At 33.3% G+C, this 27346-nt stretch overlaps 2 protein-coding genes across 2 annotated transcripts; one reads left to right on the top strand and one right to left on the bottom strand.

Annotated features, from left to right (window-relative positions):
• Positions 1-430: 430 nt before the first annotated feature.
• Positions 431-21382, bottom strand: LOC140047348 (cholesterol 7-desaturase nvd-like). The gene is made up of 7 exons (XM_072092302.1): positions 20772-21382; positions 10210-10398; positions 7656-7828; positions 7080-7174; positions 2515-2662; positions 1596-1769; positions 431-680 (listed from the first exon to the last, which is right to left on the bottom strand). The coding sequence occupies exons 1-7, from the start codon at positions 21226-21228 to the stop codon at positions 519-521; spliced, it is 1398 nt and encodes a 465-aa protein (XP_071948403.1). The 5' UTR covers positions 21229-21382; the 3' UTR covers positions 431-518.
• An 874-nt stretch (positions 21383-22256) lies between these two features.
• Positions 22257-25825, top strand: LOC140047347 (tRNA wybutosine-synthesizing protein 3 homolog). The gene is made up of 6 exons (XM_072092301.1): positions 22257-22430; positions 22707-22778; positions 23045-23143; positions 24169-24240; positions 24641-24774; positions 25380-25825. Exons 1-6 carry the CDS (start codon positions 22269-22271, stop codon positions 25765-25767), a joined length of 927 nt encoding a protein of 308 aa, XP_071948402.1. The 5' UTR covers positions 22257-22268; the 3' UTR covers positions 25768-25825.
• Positions 25826-27346: the final 1521 nt, after the last annotated feature.

Genomic DNA, 27346 nt, shown 5'->3' with positions numbered 1-27346 from the left:
TGGTCAGACTAAACATCTACATTAATGAAATGCTTTGAAATTTTTAAATTATAAAAAATATTTCAGATTAATAATTCTCATGATTTAACTGAAATACTGTACTGTAGTAATTATAGAAACGATGAACTGGTTTAATTGGAGAAAAAAGAGGAGCTCATTTAATCAAATTAAAATTAAATAACTTATGTAAAAAACCAGTGTGGTTTACTTTTTCTCTGTATTTGTCCAAAAGAAAAACAATTCCTCTAGACAATGGTAAATTAAGATGATAGCAAATAAATCCTGCTTATCGCTATCTGCATGCAAATGTTTTGTTTGTTCATCGCTATGCTTACCGAATGTGAACTCCTTAGCCCACTATGCAAATTACACAGTTGCAAGTAACTTGTACCCAGACCCCAGCAAATACTAGGAAGGGAACTCGCCTCCTCTTTCTGAGAATTTTCCTGACATGCAATATCTAAATTACGTTTCAATTTGGAAGTGACATTTTTAATAAAAAATATTTTTCATTGAATTTAAAAATCTAGGGTGTCTTTTTGAAGTTTAAGTCTTGGGCTATTTTCAGAGTAGAATTGCGAGTACCATCGTCGATGCTTAGCTATCAGATGGTCTTCTTTTACCAGTAACGGTTTGTCTACATACGTTTTATGGTTCCATATCATTACATCTCGTTCAATCTGAAACAGAAACGTCCATTATGTCAAATCCAATAAATTTTTTTTCATTTCATTTTCAAAGAGTGAGTGAGTGAGTGGCCGAGCGGTTAAGACAGTGGAACCGTAATTACGTAGCCATAACACTGGCAGGGGTTCGAGGCTCACTCACTCCATGGTTCTGGTGGTAAAACGAGTCTTCTCGGATGAAGGACTATAAACCGTAGGTCCAGTGTACACATCTAGCTTGTGTGCACTTTAAAGAACCTAGTACATCTTTCGAGACGAGTAGGGGGTTACCCCGGTGTATTAGTACATCACAGCCACTGATCACCAACTGGGCCCTCTGGGAGACCAGTCTTTGACTGAAGAGGTTACCCAGTATAAATATAAATTTCAATTCAATTTTTTTCATTTCATTTCATTTATTTCGGCTTTTATAAATAATAAAAGAAAATCACAAGATCATAAATTGTTTTCAGCTTTTTTATCCTCTTTGCTGTTAAATAGTGTAAAATTGGTACACGGCTATTCAGAGGACACTTTCCTGTGAAATGAGCAATCTTTAACAATACAAACACCTATTTTAAGGGGACAGTATGTTGGATCCCAAATGTTCCCAGTAGGATGAAGTACAGGGACTTACAAGTATGACGCAAATAAATTGACCAATCACAAGTAATGAACTATTTTAACTGTCGCTTGTCATTGGTCAACTCACTTGTGTTGCACTTAAATTGCGTTGCGTCCTAGTGTGAACAGCCTTTAATATGGTTCTACAGTAATACTGCTATATATGGTAATGATAAATGATTTGGTCTAAAAACACAAATTGTAATTTTTTTTTTATGTTTTGTGTTTACACACAGCCAAACTGTATTTGGTTTTATAAAAAAAAACATCTTTTCTTTACTGCTAAAGATGCTAACCCAAACTAACCTGCACTGCTTCGGCCCACAGTAAGAATTTACCAACAATAGTTGGAATAAAGCCAGTCACGTATATGGAATGCGTAATCTTCTGTACGAGCGGCTCCACTGGTGTGATAGAATGAACCATACATGCCGTACCTAAGAACGTCTTGAAAGTGAGGTGGACAATTGACGGGCCAACCTGCAAAAAACAATTAAAATAAGATTGCCTTAACATAAGCAAAAACCTAGGTTGAATGTATGGCGCCCTCTATTAATTTGTATTCTATTAACATTACCTAACCAACTAGCAAACAGTAACTGGCTAAATTGTTTTTTTTTCTCCCGACTTGTTAACACGAAGGTATATCGGTTTTGCCCAGGGTGCTGTGAACAATAATTTTTGTCCCAAAAAAAAATGAATGTATACGTCATAGAACATCACAATTTCACGGGGTAGTGCTGAGAAGATGCATCTAGACAATAATGTAAAGGGTCTAGCAGCCAATGTGTTATAACAAAAATCATGCAAACCTCATAGAGGGCGCTATATAAGCATGTTATTAAATCCATATTACAGTATTCACATATCTACTGTATCTTGCATCCTCAGTTTTCAATCAGAAAGTTGTCGTACTAATGCTCTAGCACTTTTTGAGTAAATAAATTAATAAAATTTACAGCTCAAATTAAGTTTCTGTCCACTTCAGTCAAGTTTATATTGGCATAATAGCACACACCTATTCCAGTCCGGCAAATCGGATCGTCAATGTTTGTTTTCGACAATGCCCCATGCGGCTACAAGCCAATCAGCATGCGCGTAGCTGTGTGAAATCAAAACATTGATGTCTTATTTGATGGCGCCGGACCAGAATCTTGCCGGAACACAGTTGAAAGACCCTTTAGACAAATGAAGGTAGCCTGTTCTAAGTATACGCAATACTAACCTGAGTTGCTGTAACATTCAAGTTTAACTTTTTAATTTCAATACCAAACAAGCTTAGTTTGTGTAGCAGAGTCAGTTCTCCTATGTGTTTATCATTTTCATCTTGTTTCCAATTGCCATCCCAGCCGTGTGTTATCCAATCCCAAAAACTATAAAAATAAAAAAAAAATATCTAAATGTAAATTTTTTGATTTAGTACATTTGAATGGCAGGTAGGAAAAAACAAACCAATGTTTTTTTAAAGCATGCACAGTTGGAGTAAGGAGGTTTATTTTTGTGTGGGGGAGGGAGTGATGAGTGCTGTATCTGGGTCAATGACATAGATCAGGACTATCTCGGTTGGCTTAGAGCTTCTGTTGCAGAAATGTTCTTTAATTCCCTCTATCCCAATACATACAAAAGTTGTCTATCGACAGTACACATGGACTTTTAGACTGCTACCCTATTAGGTCATTTTTATATGTGCATGCGGTAGGTGACTAGCACGTTGACTGGCATATTTGAGCACTTGTACAGTGGCATCCGGCGTTCGCCCTCTGATATGAGTACGAGTGGACGTATGACGTCATAACACTGCAATTTCAAACCAAAAGAATATTGAATATTGAACTTCATTCATGTTCACGCAAATCCCTAATAAACTGAGTCATATAAAATTAATGTAAATATATGCTCTTTTTCATAATTGACACATGCTATAAAACACATAAATCATTATTAAGAAAATATTTGTGTAACGTACAATTGAAGTGTTAAAATACACATTAAATAAACATTGTTATTATTCTTCTTAAATCAATAATATTATAGGACAATTTGGAACATTCAATGTTAATGCCATTTCAAACTTAAATCTGCTATGAAAAGTAGCTATAAAATGATATAACAACCTCTGGTTGGATTTAAAACTGTGTGGGTTTATGCTGAGCACCTCAATCTGTACACCATGGAGGATAGTAGCCTATCACATTATAATTGGCATGTTTTACCTTTGACTGTGGTAGAATTTATGATCAAATATTTATGTGGGCAGTTTGTATATATAAAGTGAAATTTTAGGATTAAAGTTTGTAAAGGAAAAGGTTAACATTTGCTATTTAAAATTTGATATAAATCGGTCAAGTTGCATTTACACTGGATTATAAGAAGACAAAAGAGAATGAAACAGTCTTTAAAGTGGAGAATGATTAAATATTTATGTGGAAATGTTTGTATATTATATCAAGTGAAATCTGACGATTAAAGTTTGTATAGGAAAAAGTTAACCTTTGCTATTTAAAGTGATATCAAAATTAATAAAGTTGCATTTTAATGCATTTTAGTCTTTAAAGACTGGATTAAAAGACAAAACTGAATAAAACGGTCTTTACCAATTAATATTAGTACTGCTGTTGTAATATGCTATAAAGGACTTTGTTCACTGGCTTCAACTTTGAACAAACTTTTAGATAAACAATCAGCTACAATTCACTGTACATACACATTAAACACCTTTTGTACATTGATTTTGTGGTTTAAGACAAAGTATTGTGGTACATGTAAGTCATTTGCTAGTCCATTGTACACACATATTGCTTTAAAAATTAATTTCTAGTATCACCACTGGGTGGTTTATAGTTTCTATAATGCTTATAAATGTATGCTGAAGTTCACAGTTCATATATTTAATTATTTTCCAGGACCTTGAAAAAAAAATGAATTGAATTATTTTTCACGTGATATTCCAAAACCTGTTGAACACTGTTACAGATAAAATTAAAACTGAGACGCTCGTGCACTGTATCTAAATAATATAAATAATTTAAACTATTAATTACGAAAAACTATATAGAAATGTTAAGTAAAATATAAAAGCATGGACAAATTTAGTTTTGGTAAAACTAGTCTGAAAACTAATTTCCTCATTGGGTATCATAAGCACACATATATCGTGGAAACTAACAGGCCTAGATAATAATTTGGTTTTACTTTATTTTCTCTATTTTCTCATTGTCTTTTTTTTTATGTTATGGGGCAGGGTGAGGATTTCCTCGCTGATCCATTGTGGGATGGTGGAGGAGAGAAAAAACAGGAAAATGTTGTAGTAAAAAATTCTCTATTGCATATTGATATCATTAAAATTTAATGTATGTTTTCTTAAACCAGAAATGAATTTCTTACACTGACCTTGTCCATAAATACATTACAAGTTTGTCTCAGGAGAGAACTTAAATATTTTTGGAATTTATAATGTTAAGGTCATAGTTATCTTCTATTAAAAACATGTGATAAAAATCATCTACAAATATATTGTGATGCATTGAATGATGTTCTGCCAAGTTTTCTGTGAATATGATTGGCCCAGGTTATGGTTGAAGGTTAATAGGTTGAAGGGGTGTGTCAAGTTAACTGTTAGTTAAAGGAGTCGAATAGGTCCTTTATTAATTAGTATGATTAGATTAGCAATATATTTGATAGTATTCCTCTGCTATACCAGCTAGAAATTGCGGACATATTTCCACTGAACCCTACCCTACCACACATAAGTTATTTGGTCCCTATTTCCCCCAATAGCACGTGTATACTAAACAAATATCCTGCTATTTCCCGCTAAAGCAAGTGTAGCAATTATTATGCTTTTCATGGTAAAACCAATCATGCGTCTTAGTGGTTTGGATGAACTTAGGTTTTAAGGAACTTTCAGTGTTTGTGGTCGATTACCCCACCCCAAGGAACAGCAACAGGTTGATGATTATTCAATACCCCAGGATGTGGTGCTGCTTCTGTTTATTATAATTAAAGTTAATCAGAAATTGTACTTAAACCTAAAATGGATGTTTACTTATACTTGTTTCAGCATTTGCTGGGCCATCTTTACCCAATGGACTTTGGTTTCTCATTACTTGAGACCAGTTAAAGTCTGATGGTAATGGACCATAGATACATTTTCTATTTTTTAATTCACAGTTTAAATTATCTACATTTATTTTGGCATTTACCATTATTTTACATTATATACATCTCTTTCTGGTGGTTTTACTTTATTTTATCGTTTTGATTATATTTTTGAATCTCCATTGAGATTTAACCATTGTCATGTTTTCAGGAATTGAATTTACATAATCTATTTTATTACAATTACATTTTTTGGATTCCATTTCTGCCATTTTATTTTTGCACAATAATAAGTATCCTGAAACTCCCTGCTTACAACTTTCTGGAAAACCTGGTTTTCAGAATTGTACCATAAAGCAGAAAAAAATACACTATTTTAGTATTTATTTCTTTACAAAGTTAGACCTTGAGAATCTATTGATTGTATGGTTGAATGGAAGATGATTATCAATTTTTTTGTTACATTCTCAGAATTTCTTTTTAATCCTATGCAATCTTTATCTGTTTTTTTTTGTTGGTGTATATTTTTTCTCTAAACAAAGTAGTGTTTACATATTTGTAATACCAGGTATTGTGAAATGACGTCTGACAATAACCACAATCATACAACCTATACAGTGCAGATGGCTGAACAGGCTAACCAATAAAAGGATGCAATACACATTGTAAATTAATAACAGATGAGAAGGTGTTTCTGACCAATATATAGAACTAGATATGATGAACCCAGTTTCACGAAAACTGGCATTAGATAGAAAACAGACTATACTACACTAATTGAGCAAATCCTGGTAACAATTTTAACAGTGTATTCTGAGGGCGTGTGGCGCAGTGTGTTGGACGTTGGACTACCGATCGTCAGATCTAGGTTCGAATCCAACTCTTGCCGCATTGCTTGTATCCGTAGGCAAGATACTTTACTTACGTTGCCTCTCTCCACCCAGGTGTATAAATGGGTACCCAGTTAGATCTAGACACAACTTTGCGCTGGTTACCGGCTGATGGGAGTATGTTTCCATACGTGTTTGATCCCAAAAAATACTGGGGTAATAATGCTTGTAAAGCGCCTTTGAGCATGATTACTCATGAAAAGGGCGCTATATAAATGTGGTATTATTATGGCAATCCAGCAAAAAGTCTGCCAGCCTGAAGAGGAGATAGCACCACTGGAAGATATGGCTTATGTATGTGTATCGTATCATGATGAGTACAACTACTAATTCCCATATACAGTATGGAAGGACTTGTTTCACATCTGCTACGCTCCTAACATCCTCTAGGTCATGGGAAAACTAAACTAGATTCTATACTAAAAAAAACTTTCAAAATGACTAGGGCGTTTATCAAGCCTGTGGTCATTTGGGTTTTAAAATGAGATCAGCAGAGAAACCACTGTACTGGTAAAATAGGCCTAGTTCATCACTATTCACAATTTTTGGCCAAATTTACTTTCTTCTATTCAAAGCAAATTTCATCTAAAAATTCTCTTTAACCATTAACCCACTTGTCCCTGCTGGTTCCTAACATACATACATACATTTTGGGGAATTAATAAGAAACGGGCCCTTTTACAATTCAGGCTTGCAAGATTAAAAACAGCAGATCAATAAAAGATGAATAAAAGTATATGAATGATGAATATATATATATATATATATATATAATTCATGAGTAAAAACTTTTATACAGTACCTGTGTGCTGAATATCGCAAATCTGTCCCACTTAATATGAACGGCGTATGAAGATGAGTTAGGTGATTTATATCTGCACCATTTTCTGGAACTTCCTGTTGAACAAACGTAAATAGAATTATATAAAAAATAAATTTCTTGTGTAATTGACCTTAAAAGGAGAGCTTGATATTCCTATAGAAAAATCATATATTTTGCTTGTATCGCTTGTATCGTTATTTTAATTTAGATGTTTTTGGAGAATTTTGTGAAGTAAAACAACCCACTGGTGTTTAAGCCGTGTAGTGCCTACCGAGAGAGATGAGATGATCCCCTGATCGATAAGGCAATGAGAGTAAAGCATCTTGCTTAAGGGATACAATCAATATGACACAGACAGGCTCAAACCCTGCCTATCACATACCAACAATCCGATTCCCTAGCATTCACATCTGGTCTATAACTGTACAATACCAAATACTCCCCCCCCCCCCCCACCCATTCAAGAACACAACCCGGCCCAACATTTCATAACTTTAATGATCTGATGAGAACCGGTATTTCAATCGAGCCATATAAACAAAAAGAATTATTTACCTGAATATGAGCATTGACCTGATGTTCTGTGTACCCTTGATATCTCATTTTGTCAAAGTTTGGAATTTCTGGTGGATACCATAATGGCTCCGAGTTCTCCGCATGATACCACATTAAAACAAGTCCATAGATTTCAATTGACGGCCAAGACTTAATTTTTGCAAACTCTGGAACTACAAAATAAACATTGTAATATTGACTTTTCTAAAGTTTTCAATAATTATTAATATTTGCATCTGAATTGGTCACATACTGGCAAATATTATTGCTAAAACTTTAAAATTATGAAAATTGTTGATATATGTTTAAGTGAAAATTGATCCTTTACGTGTAAAATAAATTTTCGATTTAACAAAATTGCTTAACTTAAGCAATATTATATATTTTTTCTAAATATGGCCCAAGTTATTTTTAAAACAAAGTAAAGATGCGTTTGATAAATCTGACCCGTATTGCGATATAATGCTATGTTTGTTTACTGCTTTTTGTGCAATTTTAAACTAAAGAGTTCTAATTTGGAAAGCTCTGTCTACACAATTAAACTTTATGTGAGTAAAACATGTGATGTGCCCATATATGGACATGATGATGTCATATCACTACCACATTTATTTATTTTGGTATAAAAAAACATACAAAACAGTCGGTACTTAAAGGTTGAAAACGTTAACATATAATATTGCAGGTTTAAAAGAAAGTTAACATTTATACATAAATATACACAACAGATTTTTACCTTTTTTTCATTATAAGACCTAGGCCTATATTGAATTGAAAGGATCCAGGTGAAAATTAATTAAAGTATTTAAATTAACTTTTCTGGCTGTTTTACTTTTCATTTTGATTTAGCTTTCGCTTTTTTCTTTTGTATCTCCATTGAGATCCAGTCACTGATACCCACAGCATTGTAATTTTTTCAGTAATTTTCCTTTGAATTTTAAACACATCAGGCAAAGAACTTTAATTCTAAACCGCCCGGTGAAATTTAATTAATTAATTTAAAACGATAAAGATGAGGAAATCTGTAAGAATGAGAAAAAGTCGCCCCAACCGAGACTCGAATATATCACATTTTGTTTATCGCTTTAATAATTATTGGTATGGCAGACTTTCTATATGGCTCTGTTCTAAACCTTGGCACATGAAGCTTATTGATAAATATTAGACTTCGGGTTCTTGTCTGCTCGCGGCAAGGAGGGAGCATGTCACGAAAGTTTTCAAATCTAAGTAAACCCTTACCAAAAGACAAAGAGCTTTAGTTTGCACAGTAAAGACCTATATTTCTTCCATCTAATTTCATCGAAGTTTACTTTAAATCCTTGCACTTAATTTTCACCTTATAGCACACTAACCCTAAGAAAGGTATTTATTACATACAAGTTAAAGTAGTATAATCAATTAGGCCTTCAATTGCCATTTACAAATTAACTTTTGCCCAGATCTTAATCTTTTGGTAGCTATAATACATACATCCCTTGTTTAATGGTTGTTATGGTTCATTTAGATGTATAAATGCTTGCTAGCATATAATAATGTCTACATTGCTACTGATATCAAGTGTGTATATAATTCATATATGATACACTTAATAGAGACATCTTTGGAACAAAACAAAGTGACTCATAATACTGTAGGTGTCCCCTGAATAGAGGATAGTTGTAGTGTTGAGACATATATTACCTGTTTGTTTGAATAGAAAGTATCCCTTTTATACTGTAACGGTTCTATGACATCATGTTCCCAATACTGGTTGCAAGTTTAATTTAATAAAAAACATGAAGTTTGTAGTTTCTTATTTCTAAGCTTCTTACTAACAAACCTAATAAAAGCGATCATTAACATAATGCCATCTGATATAGCAATACCATGGAGCAGTACAGTAAACCTAAATAAACCGAAACTTGACTAAAACCTAAAAACATATGTATTGAAAAGTATTGGATGATGTCTGCTTACTCAGCTGTTACCCCAGGGATGAAAAAACTTTACCCTGGAGCAAAAAAGCCTGAGAAAAAGGTATTTCTAATAACCATAATAGCAATAATATCATGTCTATATCAATGGTAATTATCCCTCTACAACGATGTTATGAGGATAAAGCACGTATTCTTGTCGTCCAAAAAAAATGTTTAGCCACAAGATGTCTAGCATAAAACCTTTTATTTGGAAACAGAAATACCACAAATATTATTTTAAAAACATGACTTATTAAAAAGACAGATAATTTACATTTTTCCAGACAATTTTTGTTATTGTAACGGTTTTATAGTTACTCATAGAAATGAGTTATACCAAAATAACAAAACAAAAACACACTGTTTTAATAATGTATCATATTTTTATAATAATTATTTTTAATAAAGTTAATTCACATTTTTCAGAGGAAAGATTTAAAAAACACACACTTCCTGGCTACTATTACACATTATGCAGTCCTGTATCAACTGTTTTAAACTGCATCTAGCCTGAGAAGTATGAACAAATTTATACCCAGCCCCCCTGGGACTATACTTGAGCCATATTTGGTATTCTCTATCAATATCTCAAACATTACCTTTACTTGCATAGGGTATGTCAACACACTTTCCATCTTCTCCCCTGAATTTCCAACCATGGAATGGACATTCAATGCAGTTACCCTTCACTTGACCTCCGACCCCTAAATTAGCTCCAAGATGTGGGCAATATGCATTGACAACATGGGCTTTTCCATCCTCACCCCTATACACAGCTAGCTCTTCTCCTGTACGTAAATAAATAAGAACAAAATTAATATTAGTAATTTCTAGATGTAAAATGAAATAATATTTGCAAAATAGTCAGAAATAGAAATACACATATTCAGCAAACAATATTCGTAATGGCACATTGACATAACCATGAGGTCCAAATAATGGTTGGAAAACAAAATGTTTATCAACTTTACACAAAACTATACAAAAATAATATATATATATATATATATTTTAATTGACCTGTCTGCTAGTTATTTCAATCTCTTTATGTTGAACAATTATAAAAGAAATCTGTGACAAAAAATCTAAATTTATTTTAAAATGTCATTTTACAGAGGTGATGTCTGTGACCAATGCCATATTGACAATTGATATTAAATATAATTTATAACATACTGTACATGACCATTAATATCATTCCCTGCCAATAACATTAATCGTATACATTATTTATATCTAATTAAAAATACACAGACAAAAGGTGTTACCATCTTGTAGTGACAAATTATAAATACAGTAAAAACATCTGTAAGATACCATCCTATACTCATGGTTACTCCAAGCTATACTGTAGCCTAACTGTATATTTAATAGAAGAAATGAGTTATTATTCCTGCGAAGATTTAATTAAAATTGTATTACAATTGTTAAATGTTGTTGTATATTTTAACTGTTTGTTTACTGTATTGTAATATGGAGTGAGTGCAGTATATGTTCGGGGGTTTAGCCTATTTTTACTTCTGATTATTATGAATGAATATCCGTTAATATAAAATTGATTTAATGCAGTTGGAGGGCAGAAAATGATTTATTATATTTTATATACAAGTATAAATTGTCTATAATCAATAATGTATAATAAATAAATACATTCTTAATCAATTAATATACTGTAAGTGTAAAGAGTGGAAGTTGTAACTTGGTGGTTAAAATGCTTGGCTTCCCATCTCAAGGTCAGGGGTTCAAATCCTGTCAGATATCAGGATTTTTTCTCATGGGAAAAAAAACCCCACAACATAACACTCTTTTTGTTTATGTAATGTAAGGACAGTGAAATCATTTTTTCTATGGCACTTTTTTTATACTATAACAAATGAAAATTTATGAACCAAAACCAACTATATCTTCATGGAGGTAATGGTTGGGGTGACTTTTTTCGTTCTTATATTTTTCACTGTCTTTTGTGTAGGCCTACAGCGTTTATCCATTTGTAATAAAAATGATCTTTAATTTCTTTATTCTCTTCCATCTCTCAAAATCAAACTATACTATACCATAATGATAATACCACAATTACTAATCTATGCATCGTAGTACAAAACAAATAAACTACGTGACAATATGCATGTGAGCTGGCCGTGATAACATTGATACAGGGTACACCCATGGACTCTGTACTTTGATCATGTGATTCATTTTTAAGTCTGTTTCCTAAGATTGAGAGAGCAATTGAGATATTCAATTAATTTGACCAAAAACTCTGTCTACACTATCAAACTAGTTTGACAAAAAAGTGTAATGTACCTAAATATGGTAGTGGTATGCCCAAATATGGTAGTTATATAACATTATCATGTTCATATATGGGCACATCACATTTTTTTGACACATAAAGTGTGATTAGACAGAGCTTTAGACTAATGATACTTTTAACACTGAATCAATTGCAATAGTATTTAAAGGTTTCATTCAACCATTGATGTAAAAGTGTATTTGTATTTTATTGTATAGTGGTCATATTTTAAAATTCTGCTTTGTTAGAAATGATACTAGTGGAACGGATCCTTTGGGATATTCCTATTCTGGGGAATTCCCAATTAAGGTGATACCTTCCCATGTTTTAACACTAATATAATATAATTTAATATAATACAGCCTCATTCTTATCTTCTACAAGGGCTGAAATAGATAAAACTGCTATGCAAACAATCTAATATTGATTAGGTATTGAAAATTCAGGGCACAGAAGCAATTTTTAGAGTAACCAGGAATCAAAGTCACGATTTGTATTAAAGTGTTCTGATGTGTCAAAGGTTAATGTTGACCTGAAATTTATTTATTTTTTTTAAAGGAGGAGGGGAAATTAACTTCCTGTCCCACATATGCTAATTAATACTTTTATATAAATAACAAATTATTAATACAATGATTTCTATACTGTGGAGTAAAATTTTCTCATAGCAACAGTTTTTTGGTGGATGAATTGTCAATCACCAAACAGTAAGGCTTTGTCTACACATTATCAGACTTGTTACAAATAAAGTATGTGCCCAAATATGGTTGTGATATGCTCAAATATGGTTGTGATATGCTCAAATATGGTTGTGATATGACGTCATCATGTCCATATATGGGCACATCATATTAAGTTTGATAGAGTATACAAGGTTTAAAGGCCAGGTGCAGGCAAAACATTTCTATTGATCATACATTCCAATAATTATCGATCTATAGTTTCCCCTATGTTTCATAATTTTTGGGATTTTATTTGTGTTACACAAGCTTGTTGAAAATAAGCACTTTCTTATCAGTGGGGGGATAGTTCAAATTACACAGTAAAATCTCTATTCTTTTGTACACAAATTTTGTAAATAGAGAGGCATTTTAAAAAGCTGTGAAAACTAAACAGTGTGGTAAAAAATGTTATCAGATAACTAAATATAGGTAATATAACTTGAATATTACATTTCTGGTATTTTTATTCAACTTCAGATTTTTATTTTCATGCTATAGCAAAAATTATCCACCGTAAATCCACCATCTTTTTTCACCTTCTAGGGAGTCACCAGACATGTTATTACATTAGGTTAACCACCTAACTACTGAAAAAAAGTCTTCCTGGTTTTTATGGAAGAATTTTGCCAAATTTTGTATTTGACGATATTAATGGAAATTCATGTTTTTTTGTCTTGATTTCTGTTAAAAATATTTGCTTTATGTACAATTAACCAAAAATTTTATAAAAATTTCATGCCTGTAGCTGAGCTTTAAGAGATCCAATGACTGTGTTTTGACAACATTCACTCTGTTGGAGCAACAGCCATTGTTTGTACCAACAAGGTGCTTAGTGATGAATGAATGTAGAACAATTCAATCTTATGATATGATACGCACATTGGTAAACCTCTACCTTTGACAATATGAATAGGGTAGAGGTTTACTACGTATGATTACCAAAATACAACTGTATCATATCCATTCATAATACAGTAGAACACCTATAAAGGGGATAAATTTGGGACCAAAGAAAGTTTTTTACCTTAATAAGGGTACCCTGAAATAAGGTTGACCATAGTGTCAAAATATATATCTCCTATTGGAGTTAGTGGCGTTACAGCTACAGTATGAGCACTCATTGGCTAAACCCAGGGGCCGCGGATCTTATGGGGGTCCCTGAGCAGTGTCCAGAGGAAATAACAGGCATTAAAATATGTCGAAAAAGACTAAAAACCCCCCGAGACCTCCATCAGTGGAGGGGCTACTTAGGGTTCCTAAGCCAGGGGCCTCAGGATTCTGCATTACGCTACTGATTGGAATATATCCCCTAACAGGAATGTCCTTTGAACATTAATTAACATTAACAGAATTAAACAAAGGATTTTTTAAGAATTGTATGCAAATCATACTACATTCGCGCACAAATTTAAATTGGTGCCGTTCAGTTTTTCATGAATGGCAGACTAGATTTGAGGATGGTTTGGTTTTCTGGTGTCAGCAACATGTTCCGGCTGCTAAAAAACAAAGGTTTTTTTAAGAATTGTATGCAAATCATACTAAGTTCGCGCACAAATTTAAATTGGTGCCGTTCAGTTTTTCATGAATGGCTGACTAGATTTGAGGATGTTTTGGTTTTCTGGTGTCAGCAGCATGTTCCGGCTGCTTTAATAAAAACTTCGTAAACACGAAATGAGAGACATTTACAGCAGTACTGTAATGATCTCTCTGAGATACTTATTAACTAGATAGTAGTATGGCCTGAAGGAATTGGTTTCAAATTCCTCCATAGTAAAATCCATGAAGGAATTGGTTTAGAAAATTCCTTATAGTTGTATTTCCTCCATAAATAATTGTTTATTTTGATTTGATTTATTGGAGGAAGTTTTCAATTAGAATGTTCACACCCATTGTGGTATTGAGATCCTCTTTCAAACCATGGAGGAAATAGTTATCAACCTATAAACTAATACCTCAAACCATGTGACTCATGCCGCACCCCCAAATGTCATACCACATGTTAAAAAACCTGGATCCAGTCTCTAGCAAATAAAATAATTAACTTTACTTTGCATTTTGCTATCAGTAAATGTGATGTGATACTCATTAACCTAGGATTGCCTATTAAATACCTTAAACCAATCAATACTTTAGTTGTTCAATTGTCATTGATTTTAATAAGCCCGGCTAGATTACGGTATTTGTTTTTGTTACTATGGAATATTGTATTTATTTCTATAGCACCAATAGACACTTGATTGGCTAATTATAAGTCATATTTGAGCCATTTGACGTTTGGTGGATTTGTAAACTTGTGATGGTAATCTATAAAGCTAATATAAGATTTGGATTGGATTTATATAGCGAACAATTCAGAATAATATAGCCTTAATTAATTGTTTTTCTGTGATGATTCCTCAATTTCACTACTTTACTATTAAGAGCTAAACACTGAAACTGTAAGATTTTCTTGGGATTGAAATACATCTATACATTTTCCCATTCACACCATTCCTTTTGGAATTATAAAATTAACTCAGGATTTTAACATTCTCCTAGGATCACAATATTCCCAAACATTTTTGGATCACAACATTCTCCTCTATGATTACACTAATCCTTCGGGATTAAATAGATTCTCAGGATTATAACATTCTCTAATAGGATTACACTATTCCCTAAGGATTAAAAACATTTTTGGATCATAACATTCTCCTCTAAGATTATAACATTCTCCTCTAGGATCACATTATTCCCTCAGGATTAAAAAGATTCTAATGATCATAATATTAGCCCAGGATCATAACAGTCTCCTAGGATTATAATATTAAACCCAGGATCATAACATTCACCTTAAGGTTCACATTATTCCCTAAGGATTAAAAACATTCTCAGGATCATATTACATTTCCACAGGATCATAACATTCGATCAGGATTAAACCGGCAGGAACCTAACGTTTTCCTAGGATCATGCCATTCTACCAGGACTAAACCGGCAGAAACCTAACGTTTTCCTAGGATCATGCCATTCTACCAGGATTAAACCGACAGGAACCTAACATTTCCTAGGATCACAACATTCCACCAGGATTAAACCGGCAGGAACCTAACGTTTTCCTAGGATCACTCTGAATTATAACATTATTTCATATTGCCATTCCTCATGGATTTAATCATTTTCCGAGCTGATAATATTCTTTTTTGCCCAGATTGCTAAAAGTCTGGTAGTTGAACCAAAAATATAGGGAAAAATGGTACTAAAGAAATGTTTAAATCATTGGAAGCGGAATTTTATGGAGAATAACATATCCAAAATCGACAAAAATCCATCTTGGGGAAACATTTTTAGACACGTTTTTCTTTTATTTAAAATTTTGGTAAAAATGGCCTACTGTAAATTAATAATTTTCCCCAAGATGGATTTTTGTCGATTTTGGATATGTTAGTCTCCATAAAATTCTACTTCCAATGATATCAAAATTTCTTTTGTACGGTTTTTTTCCGGTTAAAACCCTTCAACTACCAGACTTAATAATGAATGGAACCAATGAAACAGTATACATACTTGCACTTTCAATGTAATGAATCAATTATTCATAATCAAACCATTGATATTATTGATTCCATATTTATATGTAACAATGAAATTATGAATAATTACTTTTTATTATCACAAATTCTGCCTGGTTTTTGTTTACGCCAGAATTATACCAAAGAGAAATGAAACTACTGAAATGAATATCGAAATCAATCAAAATTACAATTAATTACTTTTATATAAATAAAAGTAGCAAAAAATCATTTTGCAGCTAATTATAATGACAGTCAGACAGTTTAACACTTTTAATGGGATCGGAATTGACAGATTCAGAATTGTAAAATTTCAAAAAGTGCAATCCATAAGATAGGGCATATGCATTAAAAAGCACTATTACAATTTCTAGCTTGGTCCCACCTGAATCAAAATTCTGTAGACGACACTGCTCTCTTTACATACAATATTCTGTAGTTTCAAGGGGAACGCTAATTTTTGGGGGTTAAAATGGTAACCCCTTAAACATGAAAGACTACAACACATTTAATCAACAAGTGGTAAAATACATATACAAAATAATATTAAAAAAACTTTTTTTTTAAATTGTTTTAAACACACAAAAAAGTTCATCTAAAGTATATGTATGTACACTATATAATAATAATAATAACATAAAAGATTTGTAAAGTGCTCATATCCACTAAAGTGCTCAAGGCGCTGTGGACTAAATGCTACACTTTCAATAACATGCTTCTCATAAATATTACATTTCTACAGGATTATAAACATTCTGCCAGGAATACACCGGCAGGAACCTAAGGGTCTCGTCATGACCTTCCTGCAGCCTTTTATGGCGCTCTTTCTTCTCTTCACGACACAGTGGTTTACTAGTACACCGGGGTAACCCCCTACTCGTCTAAAAAAATGTACTACAGTAGGTTCTTTGTGCACATGAGGCTTAGCAATGTGTGTACAGTACACTAGACCTATGTTATTGATCCAAGAAGACTTGTTCTACCACCAGAACCATGGAGAACCATGGAGAGAGTGAGCTGGATTATGGTTCCACTGTCTTTAACCGCTCGGCCACTCAGGTGGGGCAAGGGAAAAGACTACCACCCTGTGGCATTTATTCCAAACAATGTTTCATAGGGGTAATTTATTCAACAGAGGAATTACTTTGAATAAATAGGGTATCTTATCAGTTTAGTGATTAATATCACTTAGTTTACTCTGAGATATATAGTCATGTGAACTTTAATAAAGTTCATCCAACTGTATTGGTTATATTCCAGTATGCAATGTACTGTAGGTACTGTACTGATGTCTAATATCTTATCCACAGTTTTCTTATCTAAGAAAATTCAAAGTACTCCAAGACATTTAAACTTCAGATTAAATGTAAACTGTGCATTTCTCCCTGAGCTCCATTAAAGGGCTTAAACGACATTTTAAATGGTTATTGTATATACAGTGGTACGTAAGAGATGCAGAGAGGCTGTGAACAATTACAAAATATTAATAAAACATGATCTAATATTTATTTAATAATAATAGTTTCATAATAAAACAGAACATTACCATGATTAATGAGGCAATTATTGAAGATTAACAGAAAGTGAAAAGTTAAAAATATAATTTACACTCATTTGATTGAAATTTAAGAAATTGGTTATTGGATGTAGTAGAAGTAAATACATTTAGTATATACTATACACCAGAAAGTTGAAGAATAAAGAATGGGGAAATTATATCTATTAGTAACTATATTATTAGTTTTTCAGAATACAGTATTGTGTAAAAATTGCCTTCAATTTTGCACATCAATTTTCTATGTAGATTTGTAATATTGAGAGTATTTACAGTAAGTGGTTAAATGTTGAGATCTTGACATTTTCCAACTACTTTAGTTTTCCATTGATACTCTATAATAATAACATACTATGACTATGCTGACACTTGCTCACCTCAATGGTGTTTTCCAACAATGCTGTAATGAACTTTCATTTCAATGGAATACAAGAGTATAATAGAAAAAAGTACAAAACTAACAAAGAAAACAACATAAATAGATTTCTTTCAAATTGATTAGTTGACCATTTTTTCCCCAAATTTTAATGGTGATATCGAAGCAGATCTTTTGCTGGAAATAAAGACACTCTATACTAGCTAATGGCAAAAAAAACATGTATTGAGCGATATGGCATCTTGTATTTTAAATAACGTAACATGTTTACCTACTCTTGAGTGTAGACAGAGATAATAATCATTTTAATAGTTAATTTACAAAGATTTAATCAACAAATATCTAAAGTACTTCCTAAAGACCTGTGGAACATTTTCGACAAATCATTCACCAGAATAAATATGAGGTGAGAAGAGAAATGAATTTGATTGGACGAAACAAACTGGCATCATCTCAACGAGATCAGTTGTTTTATCAGAGATGAAGCATAGCGTCCAAAGTACAGATTGCTATCTGCCAGCAAGCTCTTGGGACACCCTCCTGGCTGGCAATGCAAACCACACAAATAAAACAGCTACAGATTTCTCTTTTATGAAATTTTTGCTTAATATCGATGATGGTAAAAAAATAAAATTTATTATTATTTGAATTTTTAATTTGAACAATAGTGGAACCCCTCCCTTGGGACACTCTTATTTAAGGGACATCCATATTAAGGTGGATAGTCCTATTTCAGGGAACAGCCCTAATTCAGGGGACAGCCCTAATTCAGGGGCCACAACTGCTCTGTTTATCCAGGTAAGCAGGCACGGAATAGACTCCTATGGTTTAGCACAATGCTGGGTGGTTATTTAGGGGCTGCTCATGCTCTGGGACCCCATAAGCTCTGAACCCCTGAGTTTAACCAGTGAGCGCTCATAGCCGTAATATGCCACTGGTTAAAGGATCTTAATTATTCAATTCAAAATTAAGTAAACATGCTGTCTGCTGTTACTAGCATAAGTACAAATAATTATTGATTATGAGTTTAATAGTAGGAATATTTTGTACTAGTTATGGAATAACTACTGTATATAAAATCTACTATACATTAACACATATTACGTACTTGTTATTTAATAATAAAAGTTAAAATACTGTAACTGCCCATCACAACTACTCCTCACATGAAAGAATGATTTATTGTTGTTTTAATTTGGTAATTTAATTTTCATGTTTATAATTATTTAATTGAAAACTAATTATGAACTGTTATTTATGCACTGGTATTTGCAGTTATTAAGGGCCTGTTCAGACATACGGAGTTATGCTTTCATATCGTACGTGGGGTACAACTCCTTTCGTTTGACCTCTGATCAATCAAATTTACCCCTGCATACCAGGTGTTCGCCCCAAATCGGTGACACTTCAGTTTCTATAACGAAAGCGTAGTTAAGCAAATCTGAACACTTTTCTGTTATGACGCTAATTGTAATATGACATTCCTTGTGATACGAAAGCGTAACTCCATGGATCTAAACATGATGTCTGATGTATTTGAACATCCCCAGGCAGTGCTCTTTACTCATGGTTGTATACTTTACTGAAAGTAACTTAGGGAGTCCAAACATAAACTATTGGGGTAATATTAGTAAGTTAGGGAGTCTAACTTAAATATTAAATGGGTTGATACTATGTAACAGTATTGAACAGTGTGAACTCTATAACCTATTGGAATACATGTTCTGCATAGTTTGTTAGAGTATTGCATAACTGAGTATTTATACAACACACAAAAGCTTAAAATCAATAATTATCACAATATAACCATGCTAAGGTTCTGAAAAAGGAATGTACAATAGGATTGCTATACACTTCTGTACTATGACAACAAAGTAGTAAGTGCTGTACTACCACTGTTGTTGTAGAGAATCGTAAAACCGATAAAGCTTTTTTTCTAGTTGACGTTGCATTGGGTTTTAAAAAAAATTGGTAAAATTGATACTAAGTAATGATGATTGAGCCATACCACTAATAATTATATAGGATTTACAGTGTATTTTTAGGCGATCGTTTCTTGGTTTGCTCGATCGCACGCAGCTGGGCATGCAATTGAAAAAGTCCTGGGTTGTTTTTATACTATTTATTTTTAAATATACAATCTACAAAGTGTATAAAAAAGTAAAAAACATTGTCATGTTATGGTTGTCAGAATATCAGACCGTACATATTTTGTTTATAAAATATTCTGACGTACTTTGTCATGGGTGGAGGTGGTGGTTTAGGGAGAAATTGAAAGGGAATTTTGCAGTAGAAGCTATATTCAGTATTTTATTGACAAATAATAACAAATTGAAAAGAAAAACAAAAGCAACAAAAGAAAACAACAAAAAACTAATACATTGTAGTAATAATACATAAACTGCTTATGATCACATCTGCAATTCTATATGAATTATTGAGAGATTTTATATATGCATATAGCCTAGTACTAGTAGGTAGATAGGACAACTTGGGATTAGGTGGATTACATAAGATTACTGCAGCTTAATCCACTTTGACTATCCATTCAACTTAGTGCATTGTATTGTACATATGAACTTCAGTAGACCTCTAGCAGCAAAAACAAACAATTTCAGATTCAATTTTAATTTTTTTAATTATAATAATAATATTAAAACTTACCAAGCATGCTCACATATTTAACTTCAAAGACCTTTAGGAACCTTGATTCTATGACTCTAAACCAACCGTTGGGATAGACTGGTGGTACTTCTCCTGCCTTTCGTCTTCTCTTTATATCATTCGCTACATCTTTTTTATTGATGCTCTTGTTTTCAATTATATAACCGACATCACCATGCTTACGAACGAAGTACAACGGTGCAAACAAAATATAATATAATTTATACAGTACATACGTTGACAAAGAATAACATAAAACCGAAATCGGCGTTTGTAATTTAACAAACTCTAGAATATGTTGTTCTAACAGGTGTCCAACATCAGCTAAGTTTGAGCCCAACGGTAAGCCGAAAATCTTTAGCCTCTCACTTAGACCAGGTGATGCGGCTGTCACCGCTACAATTAAAATCGCGCTAACAATTATCAAAATTAGCGACACAAACCAATTTTTTAACATCTTGTATTTGGGTGTTCTTCACGCCAAGAGTTGTAGAATAAATATTTTACAGGTACGCTTAGATAAACAGGTTGTTTTCAAAGATCAAATTAACATTCATAACGGAATAAAAAACCTGGCATGGATGACTGGTTGCTACGAAAACGCGTCCGTCGTACCTTCATTGAGCAGGATTTCTTGTTGTGTAAATATACAACTGGTGGTGTAATTGCAGACTCGTCCATTTTCATATAGGGTCACTCATAATTCGGCGCGAAATTGGGTATTACATAACAGGAAAAAAAGATCTAATAGACTAATTATTCATTACATTTTTGTCTACAACCTAATTAAAATTATAGACTATATTAAATAATGGGTAACATCTATTATGTGCTTTATACACTGTGATTAGGATAGATTCAGACGTGACAACGAGATGGAAAAGGTGGAATAAATCAGAAAATCATTAGTTGTTTTAACAATGTTTATGCCTAACTCAGGCCTGGTCTAACTTCTTAATATTTGTATATTTAATAAATGGGTCACATTATTCACTATTAATACCGATGCCTCTCGTTTCGCTCTATAAGACGTGACGTCATCTAAATATTAGTATCAGGAAGAACAAGACACCTGTACGATGACGTGACGTCATACGATGAGGGGAAAATAAATAGGACGCGATGTGACGTCATACAACATATCATACAGGTGTCTTATATTTTGTGTATGTACCAGGTGTCTGAAATCGAAATTGAAATATATGCCTATGTTGTGGTTTTTCTTATTTTTTCCTCATGTTTACCAGGTATTAATATCCGTTATTGTATTCGAAGCTGGTAAACTCCGTTAATACCCGTATACAATGACATTGTGATGTAAAAATATTATTGGTATAATTATGATAATTTAATAACCAATACTTATCACGAAACGCTTTTAAAAAGTTTGTCAACCCCTTTCTTCGTGCCACAACTCTTGAAATGTAGGTGGCAGCATACTAGATTATATTCACGTCACACACGTGTTTTCGAAGTTGTCATGTTTTTCTCTCAAACATGAATTTTTTGAAAACAAAAGAATCAAGATTGGTAATTGCCGATTTAAGTAAAAAAGGTTCAATTGACGAGGCTATTGTACCGTTAATAGATATAATAAATGCCAGTTCTTATTACTTTACCACTAGCTCATGTTCTGGTCGAATATGTATATTTCAAGAGGTAAGGATTGGTAGCCTAGGCCTAGTAGGCCTAGGCCTAGACTGAGCTAGTAGTAGTAGAGTAAGTCTCGACTCAGTTTCGACAGCAGTACATGGAAGTACGGGGACTCAATAATGCGTACTTGGGGTTAGGCCTAGCGTGTTGTGGATTACAAGTAGGCCTAGCGGTACTATTAGCCTCACAAAGTAAACAGCCGGAACGAACATTCGCTTGACGATGATGTGAATTATAAATGTTTTCATAATTAATGTTTTTTTTTAATATTTTATTTTTTAGGCAAGTGGAATTCAAAAGAAAGGATGCGAATGGCTATATATAACACATGAACTTTCGTCCAATCAGCAACTGGTATAGAATCACTTTTCTTTCAGTGTCAGCGTACATGGACCCACAAAGGGTTTCAACATTTTTCATGTAAAAAAATATGCTTTATTGTATTTGAATTGACTACAATTTGAAACTAATAGTGTTAAATGAGCCTGGTGGAACTGGTATTCAATCATTACTAGGAAGGAGAATCAGATTTTGATAGTTTATAGTGGTGCTGTTGCTGGACATGCTCTAAATTTAACCATGATATAAACTGTATTAAATTTACTGATTTTCTTTTGCAGGAGGAATGTGTGCCAAATATTACTGGGAATGCATTCTTTAAGTTTGAACCATTTGTTTTACATGTTCAATGTTCAGATATTGAAAAAGCTAGGATCTTGGTAAGTCTAAATGAAAACAAATATGTAAGCTTTATACCATGTAAAAATCATCAGAACAAATCTGTTTAGTAGGCATCAACCATGGAGGTACCATCATTAATATCACACATGTAGTGTAATTAATTCAAAACCACACTAAAAATCACTGGGCAGACCAGGGGAACACCATCTGATGAAATACAGGCCATATGAACCAGTGTAGAAGTTCCAGTCAAGAGGGGCACAAAAGCCTAAATGCTTTGGGTTCCAAAATCAAGGTAGTGTAGATCCAGGCAGAATGAGAGGTGGTGATATTTTCTGAAACCATGTACGCTACAAAAAAAAACTCTAGAGGGTGCTATGCAAGTTTTTTTTTGCTTTCTGAATTTATAAAAATAAAACATTTCTATTGATCATACATTCTAATAATTATCGATCTATAATTTCACCTATGTTCATAATTTTTGGGATTTTTATGTGCTACACTATTTTGTATTTTTTTTTGCCGTTTTTGTTACACATACGGTATTTGTTTTATGTACATTTATTTTAAATGTATGCCTGTACTTGAAACTTTCATCCGTCGGGCTGGTAAAATGATTGGTCTGGAACTGCCTTCCTTTACCGATGTGCACCTAGAACACCTCCAGAAAGATTTCGAACGCATTGAGTCGGATGCCTCTCATCCTCTCCACAAAGTGATCATAGACCAACTTAATCCAAGTGGTAGATTGAGGCTCCTCAGTGTGAAAACAAATCGATTTGCTAAATCCTTTATTCCCTCCGGTATCGTCCAGTACAACAGGAAGTCAAGAAGATAATTTTATCTTGTAATTTTTTAGATGTTTTTATATGAATGGTTTTATGCTATATTTGTTTTTATTGGGTTTTCTTTGTTATTATGACGAGCAATGAATTTCCTTTTTGAGGATCAATAAAAGTTATCTTATCTTATCTTATCTTAAATTCAAAATCAGACATTTGCTAAAATCTGTTAAAATACCATTATGAATTACTCCATTGTTATGATTGTTTTCTTCTTCAAGCATGAGGCTGCAATAGCATCTGGATTTAGGAATTCTGGGATATCCATAGGAAAGAAAGGCAAAATCATAACTGTATGTTTTAATAAATATCAAAGTAATCAATACAATTACCTATTTTCATTTTTATATTCTTTAGATATAAAAATTATAAATTAATTACAACTTTTATTTCCTTGTAACAATGATAATTGAAATATGCAGTACAAATAATATTATATATATTATACAATACGTTTAAAAAAAAAGAACCCGATTTTACTAAATAAGTGTATATAAAGACAAGAAATTTTTTAATTAAAAAAAAATTGTTAGCAGTGAACTACAAAAATTAAATAATAATAAAATTAGATTCCCACTTTACGTAACAAATGTTACATATTTTATCTTCTACATTTAATTTTATTAATAGAAATGTAAATGAATATTGAGAAATGTATTAAATTTGAAATTGTTTATTTGTTTTCTTAATGAGGCGGTACGAAGCACTCATGGTTTGGAGGTACCTCTGTCAAAAGATGGACATATCCTTGTCAGTACGGAATATTTACATTATATAGCACAGCTAGCCAATGAGAAAATGGAAGAAAACTTCAGAAGAATTGATAGGTAAATTGCGACTAATATGCATATTAAAGCTTTGTCTACACTATCAAACTTTGTGACAAAAAATGTGACCATATTTGGGCACATCACACCTTTTTTTGTCAAACTAGTTTGATAGTGTAGACAGAGCTTAAGAGCTCTCTTTACAGTCTTCGCAACCCTGTTGGCAGATTGCAAAAAAAGATTTGACAGGTATATGTCAATATTTTGACCAGATATAGTTAGTTATATAGCAAAAAAATGTGTGAAACACTGGGAATGTCAGAACTGTAAACTATCATGTACTGTATTCCTGCCTGGATAGTATATAAGCAACCATTCATCTTCAAGACGAGATAGTCATTCTGTGCATGCTTACATGTTTATGAATGACTTTTCGACTCGACAGCAGCATAGTCGTATAGTGCATCATGAAATGTAGTAAGCTACAATATTACAGTTAAGATCTCCTCTCTACCAAATCAATACTTACCTATTTTAATTACTAAGGACATTGGTGTCATTCAGATGACAGATAAGTTGTCTCATAACATGGTCCTCACATGACCTGTAATTTAATGGAGATATGTGCTGGATTATATTTGATCATACATCGTTTTATATTTCAGATTTACAAGCAATTTCAAAATTGCATTGGAGAAAATTAAAGATGATAATATTAATAGCAAAGATAATAATGGTCAAGGAAGGAGAAATAAAAAATCAATCAATTGTATACCAAAGACTGGAAATATGAGTAATAGGGGTCCAAGGTTATCAGGGAATCAAACAATGAAAATGGAGGAACGTGGTCAGAGGTTATCAGGGGATCAACCAATGAACACTGAAGAAGGTGGTCAGAGTTTAGAAGATCCACAAATGAACACTTGTAAAACAAGTCAAGGATTAACGGATATAACCATAAACACTAATGAGAAGGGTCAGAGGTTAAGAGATTCACCCATAAACACTGATGGAGAAGACATAGAAATCTCATGCTTATTTAACAATCAATGAATTACAATAAATATATAGTTTTGTTTAAATCAGCTACTTTTTTATTATTAAGTGTACAGTAGATGAATTAAAATTAATAATATTAATAAAAACAAAAAAGTCTTCTCTTCTTATTTACATTTACAATTATTTTTATTTTCATAAAACAAATCTAAACAAACAGCCTCACTGGAAAACAAAACAAACACTGTTTTTCTTTTTTCAAAACGACGTTGACCTGGGAGCCAGTCGGTTGTATTTCCTCCATGGTTGTCTGAAGGAACTCTGTAAAAAAAATCGTGACTAACCTGGGAAAAGTGTTAACCAATAGCTGCAAAGTTGGAATTTCCCCAAAACCAGGCGTGGTGAATCACTTTCAAAAGCTCCATATTGCAGGAACATTTCGTTCACAACACACACGGATGTAGGCTACTTTCGCATTCGGTTGAATCAAGGCAATTAACAAGATTGTGGGTTAGTGTTTACAGGGCCGTAGCCAGGATCTGTCAATGGGGGGTTCGCACACTAAGTATTTGGGTCACCCCCACCCCCATACCTACCCCCCCCCCCCCTGGGGTGGGGCCTGAGGCGAAGCAAATTTTGTTAAATGACACCCCTAGATGGCCGGAAAAGACACTCTCATGCAGCATGCTACCAATGAGCAAAACGATCGTACTTGGACTCGTGGACTATTTTTATAGCATTTGTTGCCGTATGTTAGATGCCCGTGCTCTGTGCGGAACCGCCGATTGTAGGATCATTTACTCGATATTTTGTTTTGCGTTCAAGTTCAATGCGAACGTACGTCTAGGAGAAGCGCCGAAAAAAGCACACTGGGTGAAGGCAAATGCAATTCTTATTATAGCTCTATCTATAATATTTATTTACAGCAATTTGTTGAGGAAATTAAATATGCCAATGTAAATAGGTGATATTGATACATTTGAGTACGTATCGGCTGGTGGTCTAGAAAAAAATAATCGGATGCCATAATGTGAACTACAGTACATGATACCATAGATATTATAGTGTAAAATATTAATATTCACTATAATCCTCTATGATACATTATACTTCATAGCCACACATAAATACTGATGTATGTCGGAAGGCTATATACTTTATGCATGCTGCCTGACTGCCAGTGATCTAAACAATTGGTACGCAGTTGTCTGGCGGTGTCCTTTGTACGAATCGTTCGTCCCCCCCCCCCTTCCCCAGCTCGCTGTGAGACGCGTCAATATCATGTTACATGCAGGGACCAAACATTCATTTTTCAGGTTAAAATCGGCAATTCATTTGCAACTCTTTACAGACTATCGAAGTACGCTCATACAGGGAAGAAGGTACTGTATGAGTTATTCCGAACGAGTTTACGAGCAACTTTTTGTACTGTGGGGCACGTATTTGGACGATTTTCGGAGATGAGGGTGAGGTATTGGGCATGTCGGGGATGGGGGTTCGCAGTCGGTTAAGGGGGGTTCGCTGTAAAGGGGGGTTCGCCCGAACCATAACCCCCCCCCCCTGGCTACGGGCCTGGTGTTTACTTTGTGTTTGTGAATATCTTATTTGACAGTATTGATGACTTGTCCTACGATTT

This window comes from Antedon mediterranea, chromosome 4 (assembly GCF_964355755.1).
Source record: "Antedon mediterranea chromosome 4, ecAntMedi1.1, whole genome shotgun sequence".
Taxonomy (NCBI): domain Eukaryota; kingdom Metazoa; phylum Echinodermata; class Crinoidea; order Comatulida; family Antedonidae; genus Antedon; species Antedon mediterranea.
The sequence above is the reverse complement of the archived record's forward strand: the minus strand, read 5'-3'. Positions and strand labels throughout refer to the sequence as shown.